This window comes from Eublepharis macularius, chromosome 5, assembly GCF_028583425.1.
Source record: "Eublepharis macularius isolate TG4126 chromosome 5, MPM_Emac_v1.0, whole genome shotgun sequence".
NCBI classification, from domain to species: domain Eukaryota; kingdom Metazoa; phylum Chordata; class Lepidosauria; order Squamata; family Eublepharidae; genus Eublepharis; species Eublepharis macularius.
Window position 1 is genome coordinate 171,051,786 of NC_072794.1, and position 14,735 is coordinate 171,066,520.

General features: G+C 45.9%; 1 protein-coding gene across 1 annotated transcript in view; it reads left to right on the forward strand.

The window, feature by feature from the left end:
- Positions 1 to 8,454: 8,454 nt before the first annotated feature.
- Positions 8,455 to 14,735, forward strand: part of LOC129329967 (bactericidal permeability-increasing protein-like) — a 32,389-nt gene continuing 26,108 nt past the window's right edge. Inside the window, exons 1-2 of the mRNA XM_054979735.1 lie at positions 8,455 to 8,685; positions 14,282 to 14,425. Of these exons, the coding sequence (XP_054835710.1) occupies positions 14,323 to 14,425 (103 nt within the window). The 5' untranslated portion in view covers positions 8,455 to 8,685; positions 14,282 to 14,322. The remainder of the gene's footprint in view (positions 8,686 to 14,281; positions 14,426 to 14,735) is intronic.

Genomic DNA, 14,735 nt, shown 5'->3' on the forward strand with positions numbered 1-14,735 from the left:
TGCTACTATAAGCTTTGGCTCTCTTTGGCTCTTTTATGCTACTATAAGCTGTGGCTCTCGAAAGCTTATGCTCCTATAAAGTTGGTTAGTCTTAAAGGTGCTACTGGACTCTTTACTATTTTGCAACTTATGTATGAACATTCATTTACAGAACACCCATCTAACAGGGCTCACGCTGTATCCCCACTCTTTTAGGGTGTGAGCAGCCCTGCCTAGAAGAGACAGATACCTCACTCCATGCTTAGCTGTGTTATTGATCGAGAGCAAGCGGAGGACAGGAGAATCACGTAGCATCACTCTTGAGTTCTGTGGAAAATGGGTGGGATAAAAATGCACTTGATAGACAGAAACTATTATCTGTGTGGAGCTTCAGTTTATTGGTCCTCATCTAACACGTTTCTGCCTCCAGACATCTCTGGAGAACGCTCATTTCCCGCTGGTGAAAGGTGAAATAAAGTGAGGCATCATCGGAGAACTGATGGCCCTTCGCTTGAACACCAGCAGCTCTGTAGTTTTATGAAGATGCTCAAGGGCCCAGGGGACAAGACAAAGGGGAGGGGAGATAGAAAAGGGGGAGACATGGTGACAACAATGAGCAGTGCAGGGACAGGGGAGTGTGAAAGTTGTGGTCCCCCTCCAATATTCATGCCACTTGCTGCTCCTTCAGTAGCAGGGGCAGCTTTTCCCACCCCTGTGTGGAAGCAGCTTTAAGGTGAAGATCTAAATGGCTTTCCATCTCATGGTGAAACTTAGAGCCAAGCTACAAGTGATGCCTTATACAGGTTGGACACTTGTCAGCTTCCCTCAAGTTTTTATGGGAAATGTAGGCACATCCTGGTCTTGCAGCTGTAATGGAAAGCCAAGCTGTAAAACCCGGACGCCTACATTTCCCATCAAAACTTGAGGGAAGCTGACAAGTGTCCAACCTGTATAAGGCATCACTTGTAGCTTGGCTCTTAGGAACCCAAGGTGCTGTTGAACTTCCCAAATCTTGCACAAAACACTTCTCAGTCTAAGAACTTGGTGGTGGTGGAAAGTGTTGTCAAGTTGTGGCCAATGTATGGCAGCCCTTCTGGGTTTTTCCAGTAAAGAGACTAACAGAGGTGGTTTGCAATTGCCTGCCTCTGCATAGCAACCCTGGTCTTCTCTGTCCAACCCTGCTTAGCTTAGTGGAGTTCTGGGTCAGGTTCAAGGTTTTAGTTTTAACTTTTAAAGCCGTTAGCGGGCAGGGACCAACATACCTGCAGGACTGCCTCTCGCCCTATATTCCCCGGAGGCTGCTTCGATCAGACAAACAACTACTGGTGATCCGTGGCCCCAAGGAGGTTCGTCCTGCCTCAGCCAGGGCCAGGGCCTTCTTGGTCCTGGCACCTACCTGGTGGAACTCTCTGCCTGTGGAGGCCCGGTCTCAACAAGATCTGCTATCATTTTGTTGGGCCTGTAAGACGGAGATGTTCTGCCAGGCTTATGGGGGTTGAGGCAGACCAGCCGCCCAACCGGCCCCTCCCAGTGGGGCAGGGGATCTGTGCCAGTTCTACACTGGCTGAGTTTTTAACCACCCTGCCCGTGGGCCCGAGGTACTATGTAGGGTGCAAATATGAGCTGCCTGCTTATGCTGTATTTTATGGGCGCTACCAATGTTTTAAATTGTTTTAAATTTCTGGTGTAAATCTGTTCTGAGCCTGTTCGCAGGGAGAGTGGACTATAAATTAAAAAATAAATAAATAAATAATGGGATTGGGCACTCCTGGGCTATCCCGGCTGGATCTTGTTAGGGGCTGCTAACAGATTCTCTTTCCACAAGACATCCTACTCGGGATGCTCAAGTGTAGGGAGACACAATGTTAGCCGGGAAACATAGTTTAAAAAGACAGAGCCGGCAGAGATCACTCCTCAGAGGGTTTGTTAATTTCATCTTCCTCTCCCTGAAGGCTCTGTCAATTTCAGCTCCCTTTCAAAGAGGCGAAGATGAAATTAACAAACCCTTTGAGGAGCAATCTCCTCTGGCGCTGCCTTTTAAAACTACCCTGGTGTAGAAAGGTAAAATTGACAGAGTGTTAAGCTTTGTCTTTTTAAACTATGCTTCCCAGCTAGCATTGTGTCTCCCTACACCTGAACAGCTCATGTAAGATGCCTTGTGTAGAGAGACTCTGAATATCAGATGTATAATCTTGAGGAGTACTACGTAGACTGACCTGACTAGTAAATTTTAAAGCTGCATGGACCAACAGAGCTCTTCTCTATGCACTGGATCTAATTTTAATCCAGTCACTGAAAGTACAGGTAAACACCCATAATTGCAAGTAGCATTACTATTTCCATCTTGAGGAGTTCTGAAAAACTATACTTGGAAACATCCAGAATAATTCTAAGAAAAGCTTTTTTCAGACCTCCCCAATTCAGTTAATTCATAGTTGCTCAAAATGGCCAGGTTGGCTTGTTATTTCATTGTCCGTGGGGGTGGAGAAGCAGGGATAACTTGTTCCCCCCTGGAAGATGCCTGGACTTTAAGATTGTGTCAGTTGGGAGGGGCTTTGAATGCAGATGGTCCCAGGTTCAATGGAGCAGGGGTCACTGGGTGGGTGTGGCGGAGGAGATAGTTGTGAATTTCCTGCATTGTGCCGGGGGTTGGACTAGATGACCTTGGAGGCCCCTTCCAACCCTATGATTCTAATCCCCAGCACCATCTGTTTAAAAGAGGTCCATGTAGGAAGTTACGTGAAACTTGGAAACCTGAAGAGCATCAGGGTCTGCGCCCTTCGAAGGCCTGGAGAAAATTGCTTCCAGACCCCGAAGTGGTGATCGGCATTACCCTGGGTGTGAGATGCTTAAGGGCTTGTTCCCACAACCTAAGATTCAAAGGCTGCCCAGGGGAACAGCCCTGCTGACCCACAAGTGCCACTCTGTTTGGTCCTCCGAGGCGACCATCCAGAGTCTCTGCCCCGTGTTGCTCTGTGATCCTGAACCTTGGAATTGTTTTCTCTCTCACTGCCACCAACTGGTCATTTTAGGAATTACCCACCAAGAGAGCCAGACTTCCCACCTTCCCTTCTGTGTTGCCATTCTAAGAGCCAAGCTACAAGTGATGCCTGACACAGGTTGGACACTTGTCAGCTTCCCTCAAGTTTTGATGGGAAATGTAGGCGTCCTGGTCTTACAGCTTGGCTCTCCATTTAATTGAAGTTTACAGAAACACCCCCCCCACACACACACACACACCCCACACACACACACCAGCCCCTCCACACAGGGGGGGCTGGCAGGAGCCCGATGCCTGCACTCCCAACCGCATGTTCTCCCTCCCATAGACTGCCACTCTGTAAACTTCTATAAGCTGCCTAATGGCCACGTCTCTCACTACTCAAGGTCTGGTTACCACGGGGTTAGGTTTATGCGCTTGCACGCTCCTAGGGAAACAGCGACTCAGCAACTGACCACCTCCCTGCTCCTGGTGGCCGTTTCATATAGCATGTTCAAACCATGGAGGTATACGTGGTACGGAGAATGACTAACAGCATTTAAAATAGTGAAGAATTGATTTAAAGTCAAAAGGCTGCACACAGACTCTCTGCACAGCACCAGACTGAGCAAGGGATATAAAAGAAAGGTGTGAACACGCCATTCCCCTCTCCCTCAGCTCTACACATGCCCTAGCTGGTCTTACAATGTTCGAAAAGTTTCCCATTATTTTAGATTTTTTGTCCAGGCAGCTAGCTCCATGTGGCAATGGAGGCCATCAAGACAGACCTCAGCTGTGACAGCTCCTTCCTCCAAACAGAATCAGCCAAAACCGAGCTACAAAATGGGCCTCTGAGCCAAAGGATTTTCACTCTTCCTTTTCCCCACTTCTTTGTCGGTCAGAGAATCCTTTCCTGAAATTTCCAGGTGTCAGTTTCCAGCTAAGGTGTAAGCTAAACATTTCATTGTACTTGGCCAGGATGACCAATAGCATTTCCAAAGCTTTGATGGCTGGTACTTGAGTGTTGTTTGTCTTCTCCTAGGGGAGAGAGAAATTTTAAAAAGAAAGTGTAGGAGGTTTGTCAAGCTCAAACGCCAAAGTAAAAAAGTATCTATCCATAGTCTGTGATAATAGATATTACCTGGTGCTAACAACCTCTGGTAACTACTATCCCTTTTTGCAAAATAGTAGAGTCCGGTAGCACCTTTAAGACTTACTAACAGATGCATCTGACGAAAAGAGCTGTGGTTCTCGAAAGCTGACGATGCATCTGATGAAGAGAGCTGTGGTTCTTGAAAGTTTTTGCTCCAATAAAGTTGGTTAGTCTTAAAGGTGCTACTGGACTCTTTACTATTTTGCAGCTACAGACTAACATGGCTAACTCCTCTGGATCCCCTTTTGGTATCTGAAGAAGGGAGCTCTGACTCTTGAAAGCTTACACTCTGAAAATCTTGTCCCTCTCTGTAGTGCCACTGGATTCATTTCCTGTTGTTCTACTGCAGACCGACTCTGGCTATCCACCTAAACTAATATCTCCTTTTGTGTTTCTGTGTAGGGGTGTGAATGCCACCCACTTCTACAAACCATAAAATAACAACCTGTGGCACAAATTCCACCCATCCCAGGATAAGAGGTTGGTGGGCTGAGAACCTCTGATGTCACCAGAGGTTAAAGCTTTACTTCAACGCTTTACTCCCTTTGTGTGTGTCAGTTAGGTTGCCAGCTCCAGGTGGGGAAATACCTGGAGACTTTGGGGGGGGGGGTGGAACTTGGGGATGGCAGGGTTTGAGGAAGCGGGGGTGACCTCAGCAGGTTATAACCCCATGAATTGATCTCTGTGACCTGGAAATCAGTTGTAATTCTGGGAGATCTGCCCCTACCTGGAGGTTAAACCAAAAACAAAAGGCAAAAGGTGCCACTGCCTATCGGAGGGAAACAACAATCTATGATTTATATACTTTTTTGTTTTATATAAAGTGCAAAAGGTGCTCAATTGTGCAAATTGTCACAGCTTTGATGAAATTCAATAAATATTCTAATTTCATAAATATTACAAGCAATAAAAAGAAGAGGTTACAGAATCAGAATCAATCACACACCATTGGTAAAAAGTAGGTAAGTATGCAGTCCTGAATAAATATTCACAAAAATATTATTCTTTTTCCTTTCAGTTGCTTAGAAAGTACTTCTATTGTTGGGAATTCACAAGAAGACCAACATATTCTTCCTTCTTGCCAAGATGTGCATGAAGTCAATAAAGCCTTAGTTCACCAAACTGGTTGCATTTTGAATTTTCCAAAAAAACTGGGTGGAGCCTGACGGGCGTGGGCCAGCATTCTGTTCCTGTTTTGTGATTAACACTTTTTCAAAGGCTCATTATAACCAGGACAATTTAACAAACATTATTGCAAACAGTTTCCAAATAATGTAGCTTTCGACGGAAATTTGCCATTTGTTGTTTCCCTCCGATAGGCAGTGCCTTTTGCCTTTTGTTTTTGGTTTACTTCAGAGGAGTCCCTGTTTTGGGGCTTGACTCCTATCTGGAGGTTGGCAACACTATTGTCTACTGAGGCTGCAGAAGTGGAGTTGTTATTCCAGGATAGCATGTCATAGAAACAGGCCTCTAAAGTATGGAATTACATTCCCTAATTTGAACTTACAATTTACCACATTTTATTGCATTATTGCAAGCTAATAATGATTCACTTAAAATCTTTCTCTCAAGCTATTTGCGGTCTATTAGAAAATGGCTTCCTGACTTGGGTGACCGATTGGGATATTCACGGAAATTTGGGAACGGTGGGTATGGGTAGCAGGGTATAATGCCATAGAGTCAACCCTCCAAAGCAAAGATTTTCTCTCTCTCTCCAGTGGGGAGATCAGCTTTAATTCTGAGAAATCTGTAGATTTGGTAACCAGAATAACAACAACAACAACATTTGATTTATATACCACCCTTCAGGACAACTTAACACCCACTTAGAGCGGTTTACAAAGTGTTATTATTATGCTCACAACAATCACCCTGTGAGGCGGGTGGGGCTGAGAGAGCTCTGAGAGAGCTGTGACTGACCCAAGGTCACCCAGCTGGCTTCAAGTGGAGGAGTGGGGAATCAAACCTGGCTCTCCAGATTAGAGCTCTGCCACTGTTAACCACTACACCAAACTTTGCATGCAAGGAAGTTGTGGTTCTCATTGTTGCACGTAGCCATTCTGATTAAATATAGTTGCCAGACACGCCCTCTTTTTAAAAAAGCAGGCATAGTTATCGGGACTATTCCTGATTAACTCATGCTACCATAAAGGGGAACCATGCCTGATTTATTGTCCATATCTGTCAGCACAAATTTACTGGCTCCAAGAGAGGCATGTTTAAAACATTAATTTACAGAATTTTCCACATACATACAATAAAATAAAAATACAGCAGCCCCAAATTCTTTCTCCTCTCCTTTAGCCATTTTCCTTCCAAAGGCCCCTGTTTTCTCTCCCCCTGCCAGTTCACATTACCACTTCATACCTACAATTTTAACTGGGGAAGCTTATCTCACTGCCTCCATGAGTGTCGCAACAAGCAGACGCTTCTAACCTTGACTCTCGGTGGAGAATTCACAGCCAAAACAAAGGAGGCTCCGGGGGGACTTCAAGGAATGAAAATAAAGTGATGCAGAAGTCACCGTGTTCTTCGCAAAGCAAGTACTATCAAAGCTAAAAGGCCACCGGATTGGTGTCTATCCATCACGTTGAGATCAAGTTGTAAATTCCAGCAGAGGTAGCCTTGTGGGGACCAAACCAAACGTGTGCTGGAAATTGTGTCTGGAACGCCTGTTGATTTTGAAAACTCAAATTTTCAGGCATGCAGGACCCCATGGGGCTTAAAATCTCTGGGAGTTCCAGACAGAGAACTACCCATGCACATCTGGTTTGGCCTTTAGTCTGTTAGGCTAAAACTAACGAAGAAATGCCTTGAAGACTAACAGTTTATAGAGACTGAAGATCTGGGGGGCTGCTTTGGGAGATGCACAAAGTGAATCCTTAATCAGCAGATTTTTACACGGGGACACTCAAGTGAAAGATCTTACACTTAACAACAACAACAACAATAATAAATGTATATACCGCCCTTCAGGACAACGCCCACTCAGAGTGGTTTACAAATTATGTCATTATTATCCCCACAACAATCACCCTGTGAGGTGGGTGTGGCTGAGAGAGCTCTGAGAGAGCTGTGACTGACCCAAGGTCGCCTAGCTGGCTTGAAGCGGAGGAGTAGGGAATCAAACCTGGCTCTCCAGATTAGAGTCCTGCTCTCTTAACCAGTATACCAAACTTGCTTTCCCATTGTGGATATTTCATTCATTCATTCATTCATTCATTTACGTCATTTATAGTCTGCCATTCTCACTCAGAGCCAAGCTACAAGTGACGCCGGACACAGGTTGGACACTTGTCAGCTTCCCTCAAGTTTTGATGGGAAATGTAGGCATCCTGATCTTGCAGCTGTAATGGAGAGTCAAGCTGTAAAACCAGGACGCCTACATTTCCCATCAAAACTTGAGGGAAGCTGACAAGTGTCCAACCTGTGTCAGGCGTCACTTGTAGCTTGGCTCACAGACTCAAGGTGAATCACACAGTGTGAAATTAGTACAGTTAATTTCAAGAACATTTCCACAAACAATGCCATGGGTAAATAAACACAATTTTACCAATAGTAAGAATCCAATACAGAGCTGAAGAAATGCTGAACCAAAACAGAAGCAATTCGAGGGCTGACATTAGACCACATGAAGCACAGGTAGCTCATCGGAGCACATATTTAAGACAATAGGTAGTATTTCAGGCAACAGATTGGTGATATACATGCACCGCTAGGGAGACAGAGTACACTTGAGTAAAAGACCACACAGAAAGTATCTGACGAAGAGAGCTGTGGTTCTCGAAAGCTTATGCTACAGTAAAATTGGTTAGTCTTAAAAGTGCTACTGGACTCTTTTCTGTTTTTGACACAGAAAGTAAGTCGCTTGAGTGTCCCCATGTGAAAGATATCTTGTGTAGAGAGACGTTGGCGGGGACGGAGGGGGTTGGTGGAAACTGTAGAGCTAAGAGGCTAAAATGCAACAGGAAGTCTGTGCTTATCTTGTATGCTTTTAGGTTTTGCTTTGGAAAAGGCACAGGCTGTCCTTCTGGCACGTCACGCCTTTGTAACCCTACACTTTCCCCACTCCGTCTTCACATATTTAATTGTTTCTTTATTGGTTTAGATTTAAATCCCATCCCTCTTGTCTGCTGAAGAGGTCTCTAGCCCAGGACAGCTGCTTCTGCCACAATGCAAGGGTTAGTCACTGCGGTGCCTCCACGGCTCCTTTTCTTTCTCCCTCCTTCGCCACCTTGTGGGTGTTCATGACTCATCAATGGAGGAGGAAACGGGTGTTAGGAAGAGGAGCCAGAATATATGGGGAGCTTTTCTGGTCCAGCCAGACCGGGGAGGCCTCAGAAACATCACTGGAGCTTCCACGCAGCCCTTGCGAGAGGTGGGAGCCAGGCAAGAGGCTCCGCCCCGTTTGGAAACCAATAATTAGAATCCTTCCCAGGCAGGAAGGTTCCACCAGTGGGTGTCTGACCAGGTGCTGCTGCCAACAGACCGTGCCTGCCTTTCATCGGGTGGTTTTGGGGGAAAGGGCTCAAGCATCCACTCTGCTTGCCTGCATCTGGAAAAGTGGCCACAGGTGAGTACTCTATGTACCTGCCAGTGAGCAGCCAGGCTAATAAAGCTTATTGGAGTCTGTTATTTGGGTTGATCAGAAAATACTGTGACGGCTTAAGGATGGATGGACTTTGATTTGCTTGCTCACCATTTGATTCCCATGCATGCTTACTCAGGAGTAGGGAAGCCCCCCACAGACTGCATGAGGATAAGTTTGTAGCCTTAGATAGGGATGAAGCAGCTGTAGAGGTTGGAATGCAAAATAAACCATAGATCCAGAGGAGTTAGCCATGTTAGTCTTTAGTTGCAAAATAGTAAAGAGTCCAGTAGCACCTTTAAGACTAACCAACTTTATTGCTGCATAAGCTTTCGAGAACCACAGCTCTCTTCGTCAGAGAGAGGCAGGGTTTTTTTTTCTGGGAAAAGAGGTGGCGGAACTCTCGAGAGGGAAATGAGGAAGAAACACACGGGATTCTTTGAAATCATATTATTTTCAAGCACTATTGCAGAGTATTTTCAAGAGGTGCCGGAACTCCGTTCCCCCGCGTTCCCCCTGAAAAAAAGCCCTGGAGAGATGTATCTGATGAAGAGGGCCATGGTTCTTGAAAGCTTACGCTATCATAAAGCTGGATAATCTTCAAGGTGTTACTGGACTCTTAACTATAAAATAAACCAGTTAGTGTTTGAAATGCTGTGGCCACAAGACACCCCAGAGTTGAAGCCTGACTAAGGCCTCGCGAAAGACTTGCTTCATTCTGTGTTGAATTACGCCTGAGTTTTAACACCGGCGTGTCGAAATCTGAGTCATTTCAAGTTTTCTCAACTGAGCAGTGAATTGAGGGGGAGGGATTTGATTGTTACGCCTGTAACAAGCACATTTTATAATATTTAATGTAGTGTTATGATGCTGTAAACAGCTCTTATCCTAAAGGACTGGATATAAATGTAAATAAACTTGTAAATAGGAGCTTGTATTGTAAGTGTACAGTTGTCAACAAAAATTGTGCCTTTTATTTATTAAGCAAACTTGAATACATCATGTTCTTTCTGCCTGAATGGATTTCAGGGCCTTTTTAAAAACTTCTGTGCATTCATTTATATAATGGAAAACCTGATATGGGCCAGTTTTATTGATAAGCATTTTGCCAAGAGTTGCCCAAGGACTTTCTCTTATTGGTCACTATTGACGACATCCACTATCCAGTTAGATACTGGGTTCTACTTCATTAGCATAGCAGCAAAAGTGTGGCTTAAACTGAATCCAGATTTACCAGGAATTTTGCCCCGAAACTAGAGCTGAAAAATTGTGTGTGTGCGGGATAGGGTGGGGGCATTTGCAAATTCTCCAAACATTTGTTTGCAAAAAGATAAATTAGGTTACCTATTTATATTTTCCAGATTTTAAAAAATCTTCAGCATTTCCAAATTTTGACAGTGAACATGTTAAGGGTTTTTTGAAACCATCTAGGTATAAACACTGAATTTAACAAGCTGATACTTGATACACATACCAGCATGGCTTGATTCTGAACTTTTAAAAGATATTTTCAAGAGTACAGTTCTTGATCATTTGCATAAAAATATTCTGTAAAGTTGACATACTAAAGGAGAATTTGAAAACATTTAGGATTTTAATAGTCACATTAAATGTTGCTGGTTTTTGAAATCAGTGCAAAATTTAGTTTCAGCTGTACTTGAAAACTCTTTTTAAGGCCAGATGCTTTACCTGAACTAGTAATGGCAAAGACAGTTCCTCAGAGAATGTGCAGAGTGCCTTGATATCGACACTGTGTAACCCTAACCAAGTGGCACAAAGATGTAAGAAAGAAGGACTTTTCTGAGGTTTTCCCTTAAAATTTTTTAGCTCAGCTCTGTCTCGGTGGAAAGGGAACAGGCCAAGCTTTGAAACAAATTCCTGAGATTTCATGTACACTGAAAGTTTGTTTATTAATATACAGTATTAAAATATTTCTTTCCTACCTCTCTCTTGCAGAGGACCCAAGACAGGTTATGATATAAACATAAAAGATCTAGCCAATAACATTTAAAACATACAAACCAAAATTAAAAACTAGCTAAAATACAGGCGATCTTGAGATCAAACTGAATGACCTAATTACCTTTTTAAAATCCTTTCATGCCATCCTTTCCAGAAAACCATCAAAGCAGGGGCCTTCCTCAAATCCTCAGAGAGGATATTCTGCAGTAGTGGTATAACCTCTTTCTGGGTGGGTTCTCTGGAGCCAAATCAGAAACAAAACTTACAAGACAAATGGATTTAAAACAACATGTTTTACTCGGCCTTTCCAGAATGCAGACCAAGGCAACAAATTGATACAGCGAACACATAAATGTAGCAGTGAACAGGAGACTGCATCAGAGTTCAGTGAAACAACTGGTTGTTGCTTGCAACGTTTTGTCGTGCATGAAGTCCCCCAATTCTCAAGGCCTCCAAAATGCATGATTCTTCTCATCCACTTAAAAAGTTTCAGCTCCCACAAACCGGACATCACAGTAACCAGACTGCAATGTGCAGCGTGCGAGATACAGTCCTTATGTAAGGTGATAAAAGCCCCAAAAACTTTATCAAGCTCCCCAGCAACCAGCCTCTTCCTTTGCTGTTAAGATCCAGAGATTAAACCAGGACTCAAAAGAAGCGGTCTTATACTGAGAGCTACAAGATCTTGGTTGGCTCGAGTGTCCTCTACTCCACTGTTCCACTAAGCCCCGGGGGAAACCAGAGCACCCCAGAGCCAAGCTACAAGTGACACCTGACACAGGTTGGACACTTGTCAGCTTCCCTCAAGTTTTGATGGGAAATGTAGGCAGTCTGGTCTTGCAGCTTGGCTCTCCATTTAATTGAAGTTTACAGAGCGGCAGTCTATGGGAGGGAGAACATGCGGTCGGGAGGGGAGTGCAGGCGTTGGGCTCTTGCTGGGTGCCCCCCTTCCCCTCCGCTGGGTGTGTGTGGGTTTCTATAAACTTCAATTAAATGGAGAGCCAAGCTGTAAGACCAGGATGAGGTAAGCTGACAAGTGCCCAACCTGTGTCAGGCGTCACTTGTAGCTTGGCTCTGAGAGTGTCTCTACACGAGACATCTTACACGGGGACACTCAGGTGTAGAGAGATGCAATGTTAGCTGGGAAGCATAGTTTAAAAAGACAGAGCTAAAGGCGCTGTCAATTTCACCTCTCCACAAGAGGGTAGTTTAAAAAAACAGAGGGGGCGGAGATCGCTCCTCAGAGGGTTTGTGAATTTCATCTTCGCCTCCCAGAAGGCTTTATCCATTTCTCCTCCCCTTTGGGCCCTCTGTCCATCGAGGTCAGTATCGTCTAATGAGACTGGCAGCTGCTCTCCAGGATATCAGGCAGAGGTCTTTCGGGCCGCCTGCTGCCTGGTGCTTTAACTGGAGATGGAACCCAGGTCCTTTGGCAAGCAAAGCAGAGGCTTTCCCGCTGAGCCACAGGCCCTCCTCAGCCAGTTTGAAGGTTGCACTGGCCCCACCACAGAAGAAGTCCGAGTCTGGGCAGTCAAGGTCTGAACGTGCCTCCAGGAAGAAGCACAAAGTAACACCGTGATCTCTTCTGGCCCTTTTGCTGTGTTGTTACATTCCTGGTAGTGGCTGAATGCACTGGAAGGTGAGAGGAAGACTTGCAGAAGCAGAGATCCAGAGGCCAAATTTTTTACTGCACGGGAACTTAAGGGCATGAAGGGTCGAGTAGGGGTGAATGAACACATAGGAACGTGGGAAGGGGCCTTCTGCTCAGCCTTTGCCCTCGCCAGCCCAGCCCATCTACTCTGACATCAGCTTCAAGATGCCGGAAGGAAAATCTTTCCCAGTCAGACTAGCAGCCTGAGATGGCCCTTGGGGCCTGCTGTCTGAAAACCACGCATTGCTCTGCTGCTCACCTGGGGCCAGGCCAGTTCCAACGAAAAGGGCTGAGGTTTCAGCTAGGAAGGAAGCACGCTTGCCTCACTGTATCGCCTGGCAGTGTTGCTGTTGTTATCGGCAGCAGCCCCTCGGAGACCACTTAACCACTATGCTCCAACAGCTCTCATAAAGGGTTACAAAATCAAATGGATCACATTAATGTTCATTTATCCTTAAACATAAATAGTGAGCCGTATTGGTGATGACTCACCTTTTATGTGGCGCAGGCGCAGTCTGCGCCAGTGGAAAGGACGGACTGCCTCCCAGCACTTCCCTGCTGCCATCAGCTGGTGCCGGTGGTGGAAAAAACAGGCCCGGCTGCACAGCAGAGGGAAGGGCCTGCCCGCCTGCACAGCCCTCCACTGAGGGCAAGGAGGTGGCAGAATGGGCAGTCATGCCTCCCGGGGCTTCCCTACCATGATCAAGGTGCTAGGGAGGGGGCAGTGCTCAGCTGGCTGCCCTGCCCTCCTCCATATCAGGGCGCTGGAGAGGGGGCAATGCTCAGCCCAGCTGCCCTGCCCTCCTCCCCTCACCCCAGATCAGGGCACAATGCCCCAGCACAGCCCCCCGCCCTTTCTAGAGCCCATTGTATTTTTTGCCACAACGGGCTTTGTTGCTAGTAATTATATATAATTTACACCATTCAGGGTATTAACATTTAACACTAGTACATACGCCTGCATGCATTTGGCTAACTGCATTTCAGTTGTAGCCTGCCCTGGAGGGACCGTCGCTAGAGGGACCGTCAGACAGTTCAGTGACGCAAGGGTGCTTCCTTCCTGCCTCAGGAGGGGAACTCTGAATCCTCAGCCCTTTTCTTTGGAACTGGCCTGGCCACAGGTGAGCAGCAAAGCAATACAGCATGTAGTTTTCAGACAGCAGGTCCCAAGGGCCGTCTCAGGCTCCCAGTCTGGCAGGTAAAGTTTTCTCTTCTGATATCTTGGAGCTGCTGCCTGTCGTAGATATGCTGGGCTGGAGAGGGCAAGAGGCTGAGCAGAAGAGCCCTTCCCGTGTTCCTATGTGTTTCTTCACCCCCGCCCAACCCTTCATGCCCTTAAGTTCCCATGCAGTAAACATTTTGGCCTGTGGATTTCTGCTCCTGCAGGTCTTCACCTGTCCTAGGGCAGAAGTTCATGGACTGGGGTATGCTTAGAATGGAGACGAGAAGACCAAGGTGAGGCATCCGCCTGCTCTTCAGATATCAGAAGGGCTGTCCCATGGAAGAGGGTAAAGTCAAGAGGGAAAACTAGATCTAATAGGCGTAAGGAGAAAAAAACTTCTACTTACCCTGGTGTGTGGGGTTCCATCTTTTAAACCTGTTTTTATGGCCTGCATCTCACGTGTGGACTGTTTTATGAGTATCGTTTTAGGCTTCCCAATGCTTCGTTTATGCTTTTTATGGCTCTTTTTTATGCCGTTGCTTTTATGATGTTATGGGTCTCTGGAGAGATGGCACGCACATTATCTAAATGACTTCTAATTACAGGAGGACAGATTTTGGTAGAACGTTCAAGAGAAACGCCGTAATGGTGACAATGCTTTGACAGCGGGACTAAGTGAGCTGAGGGGGCAGGAGGCTTCAAGCAGAGGCAGAAAAACCATCTGCTGGGGGCGGTCTAAGAGTGAGCTATTGTGGGGATCTGTCCTTTAGGGGTGGTTCTAACTACTTCCTGGTTCCCTTTTCCAGGTGACACAGAGAACTTGCACGTGCCTTTCTACCTTCAGAAGATGTTCTGGCTGTTTGCCCTGCCTTTCCTGGCTTCCTGGGTGCATGTTGGAGGACTTTCTCCTGGCCTGAAAGCTCAAGTGAACCAGAAGGGGCTCGAATATGGTACATCTCCTTAGCTGTCCTTAGCTGAGCTGTTATAAATTCATAGAATCATAGAATCATAGAGTTGGAAGGGGCCATACAGACCATCTAGTCCAACCCCCTGCCCAATGCAGGATCAGCCTAAAGCATCTCTGACAAGTATTCATCCGGCCTCTTCTTGAAAACTGCCAGTGAGGGGGAGCTCACCACCTCCCTAGGCAGCTGATTCCACTTTTGAACTACTCTGACCGTGAAAAAGTTTTTCCTAATATCCAGCCGGTACCTTTGTGCATGTAGTTTTAGCCCATTGCTTCGCGTCCTACCCTCTGCT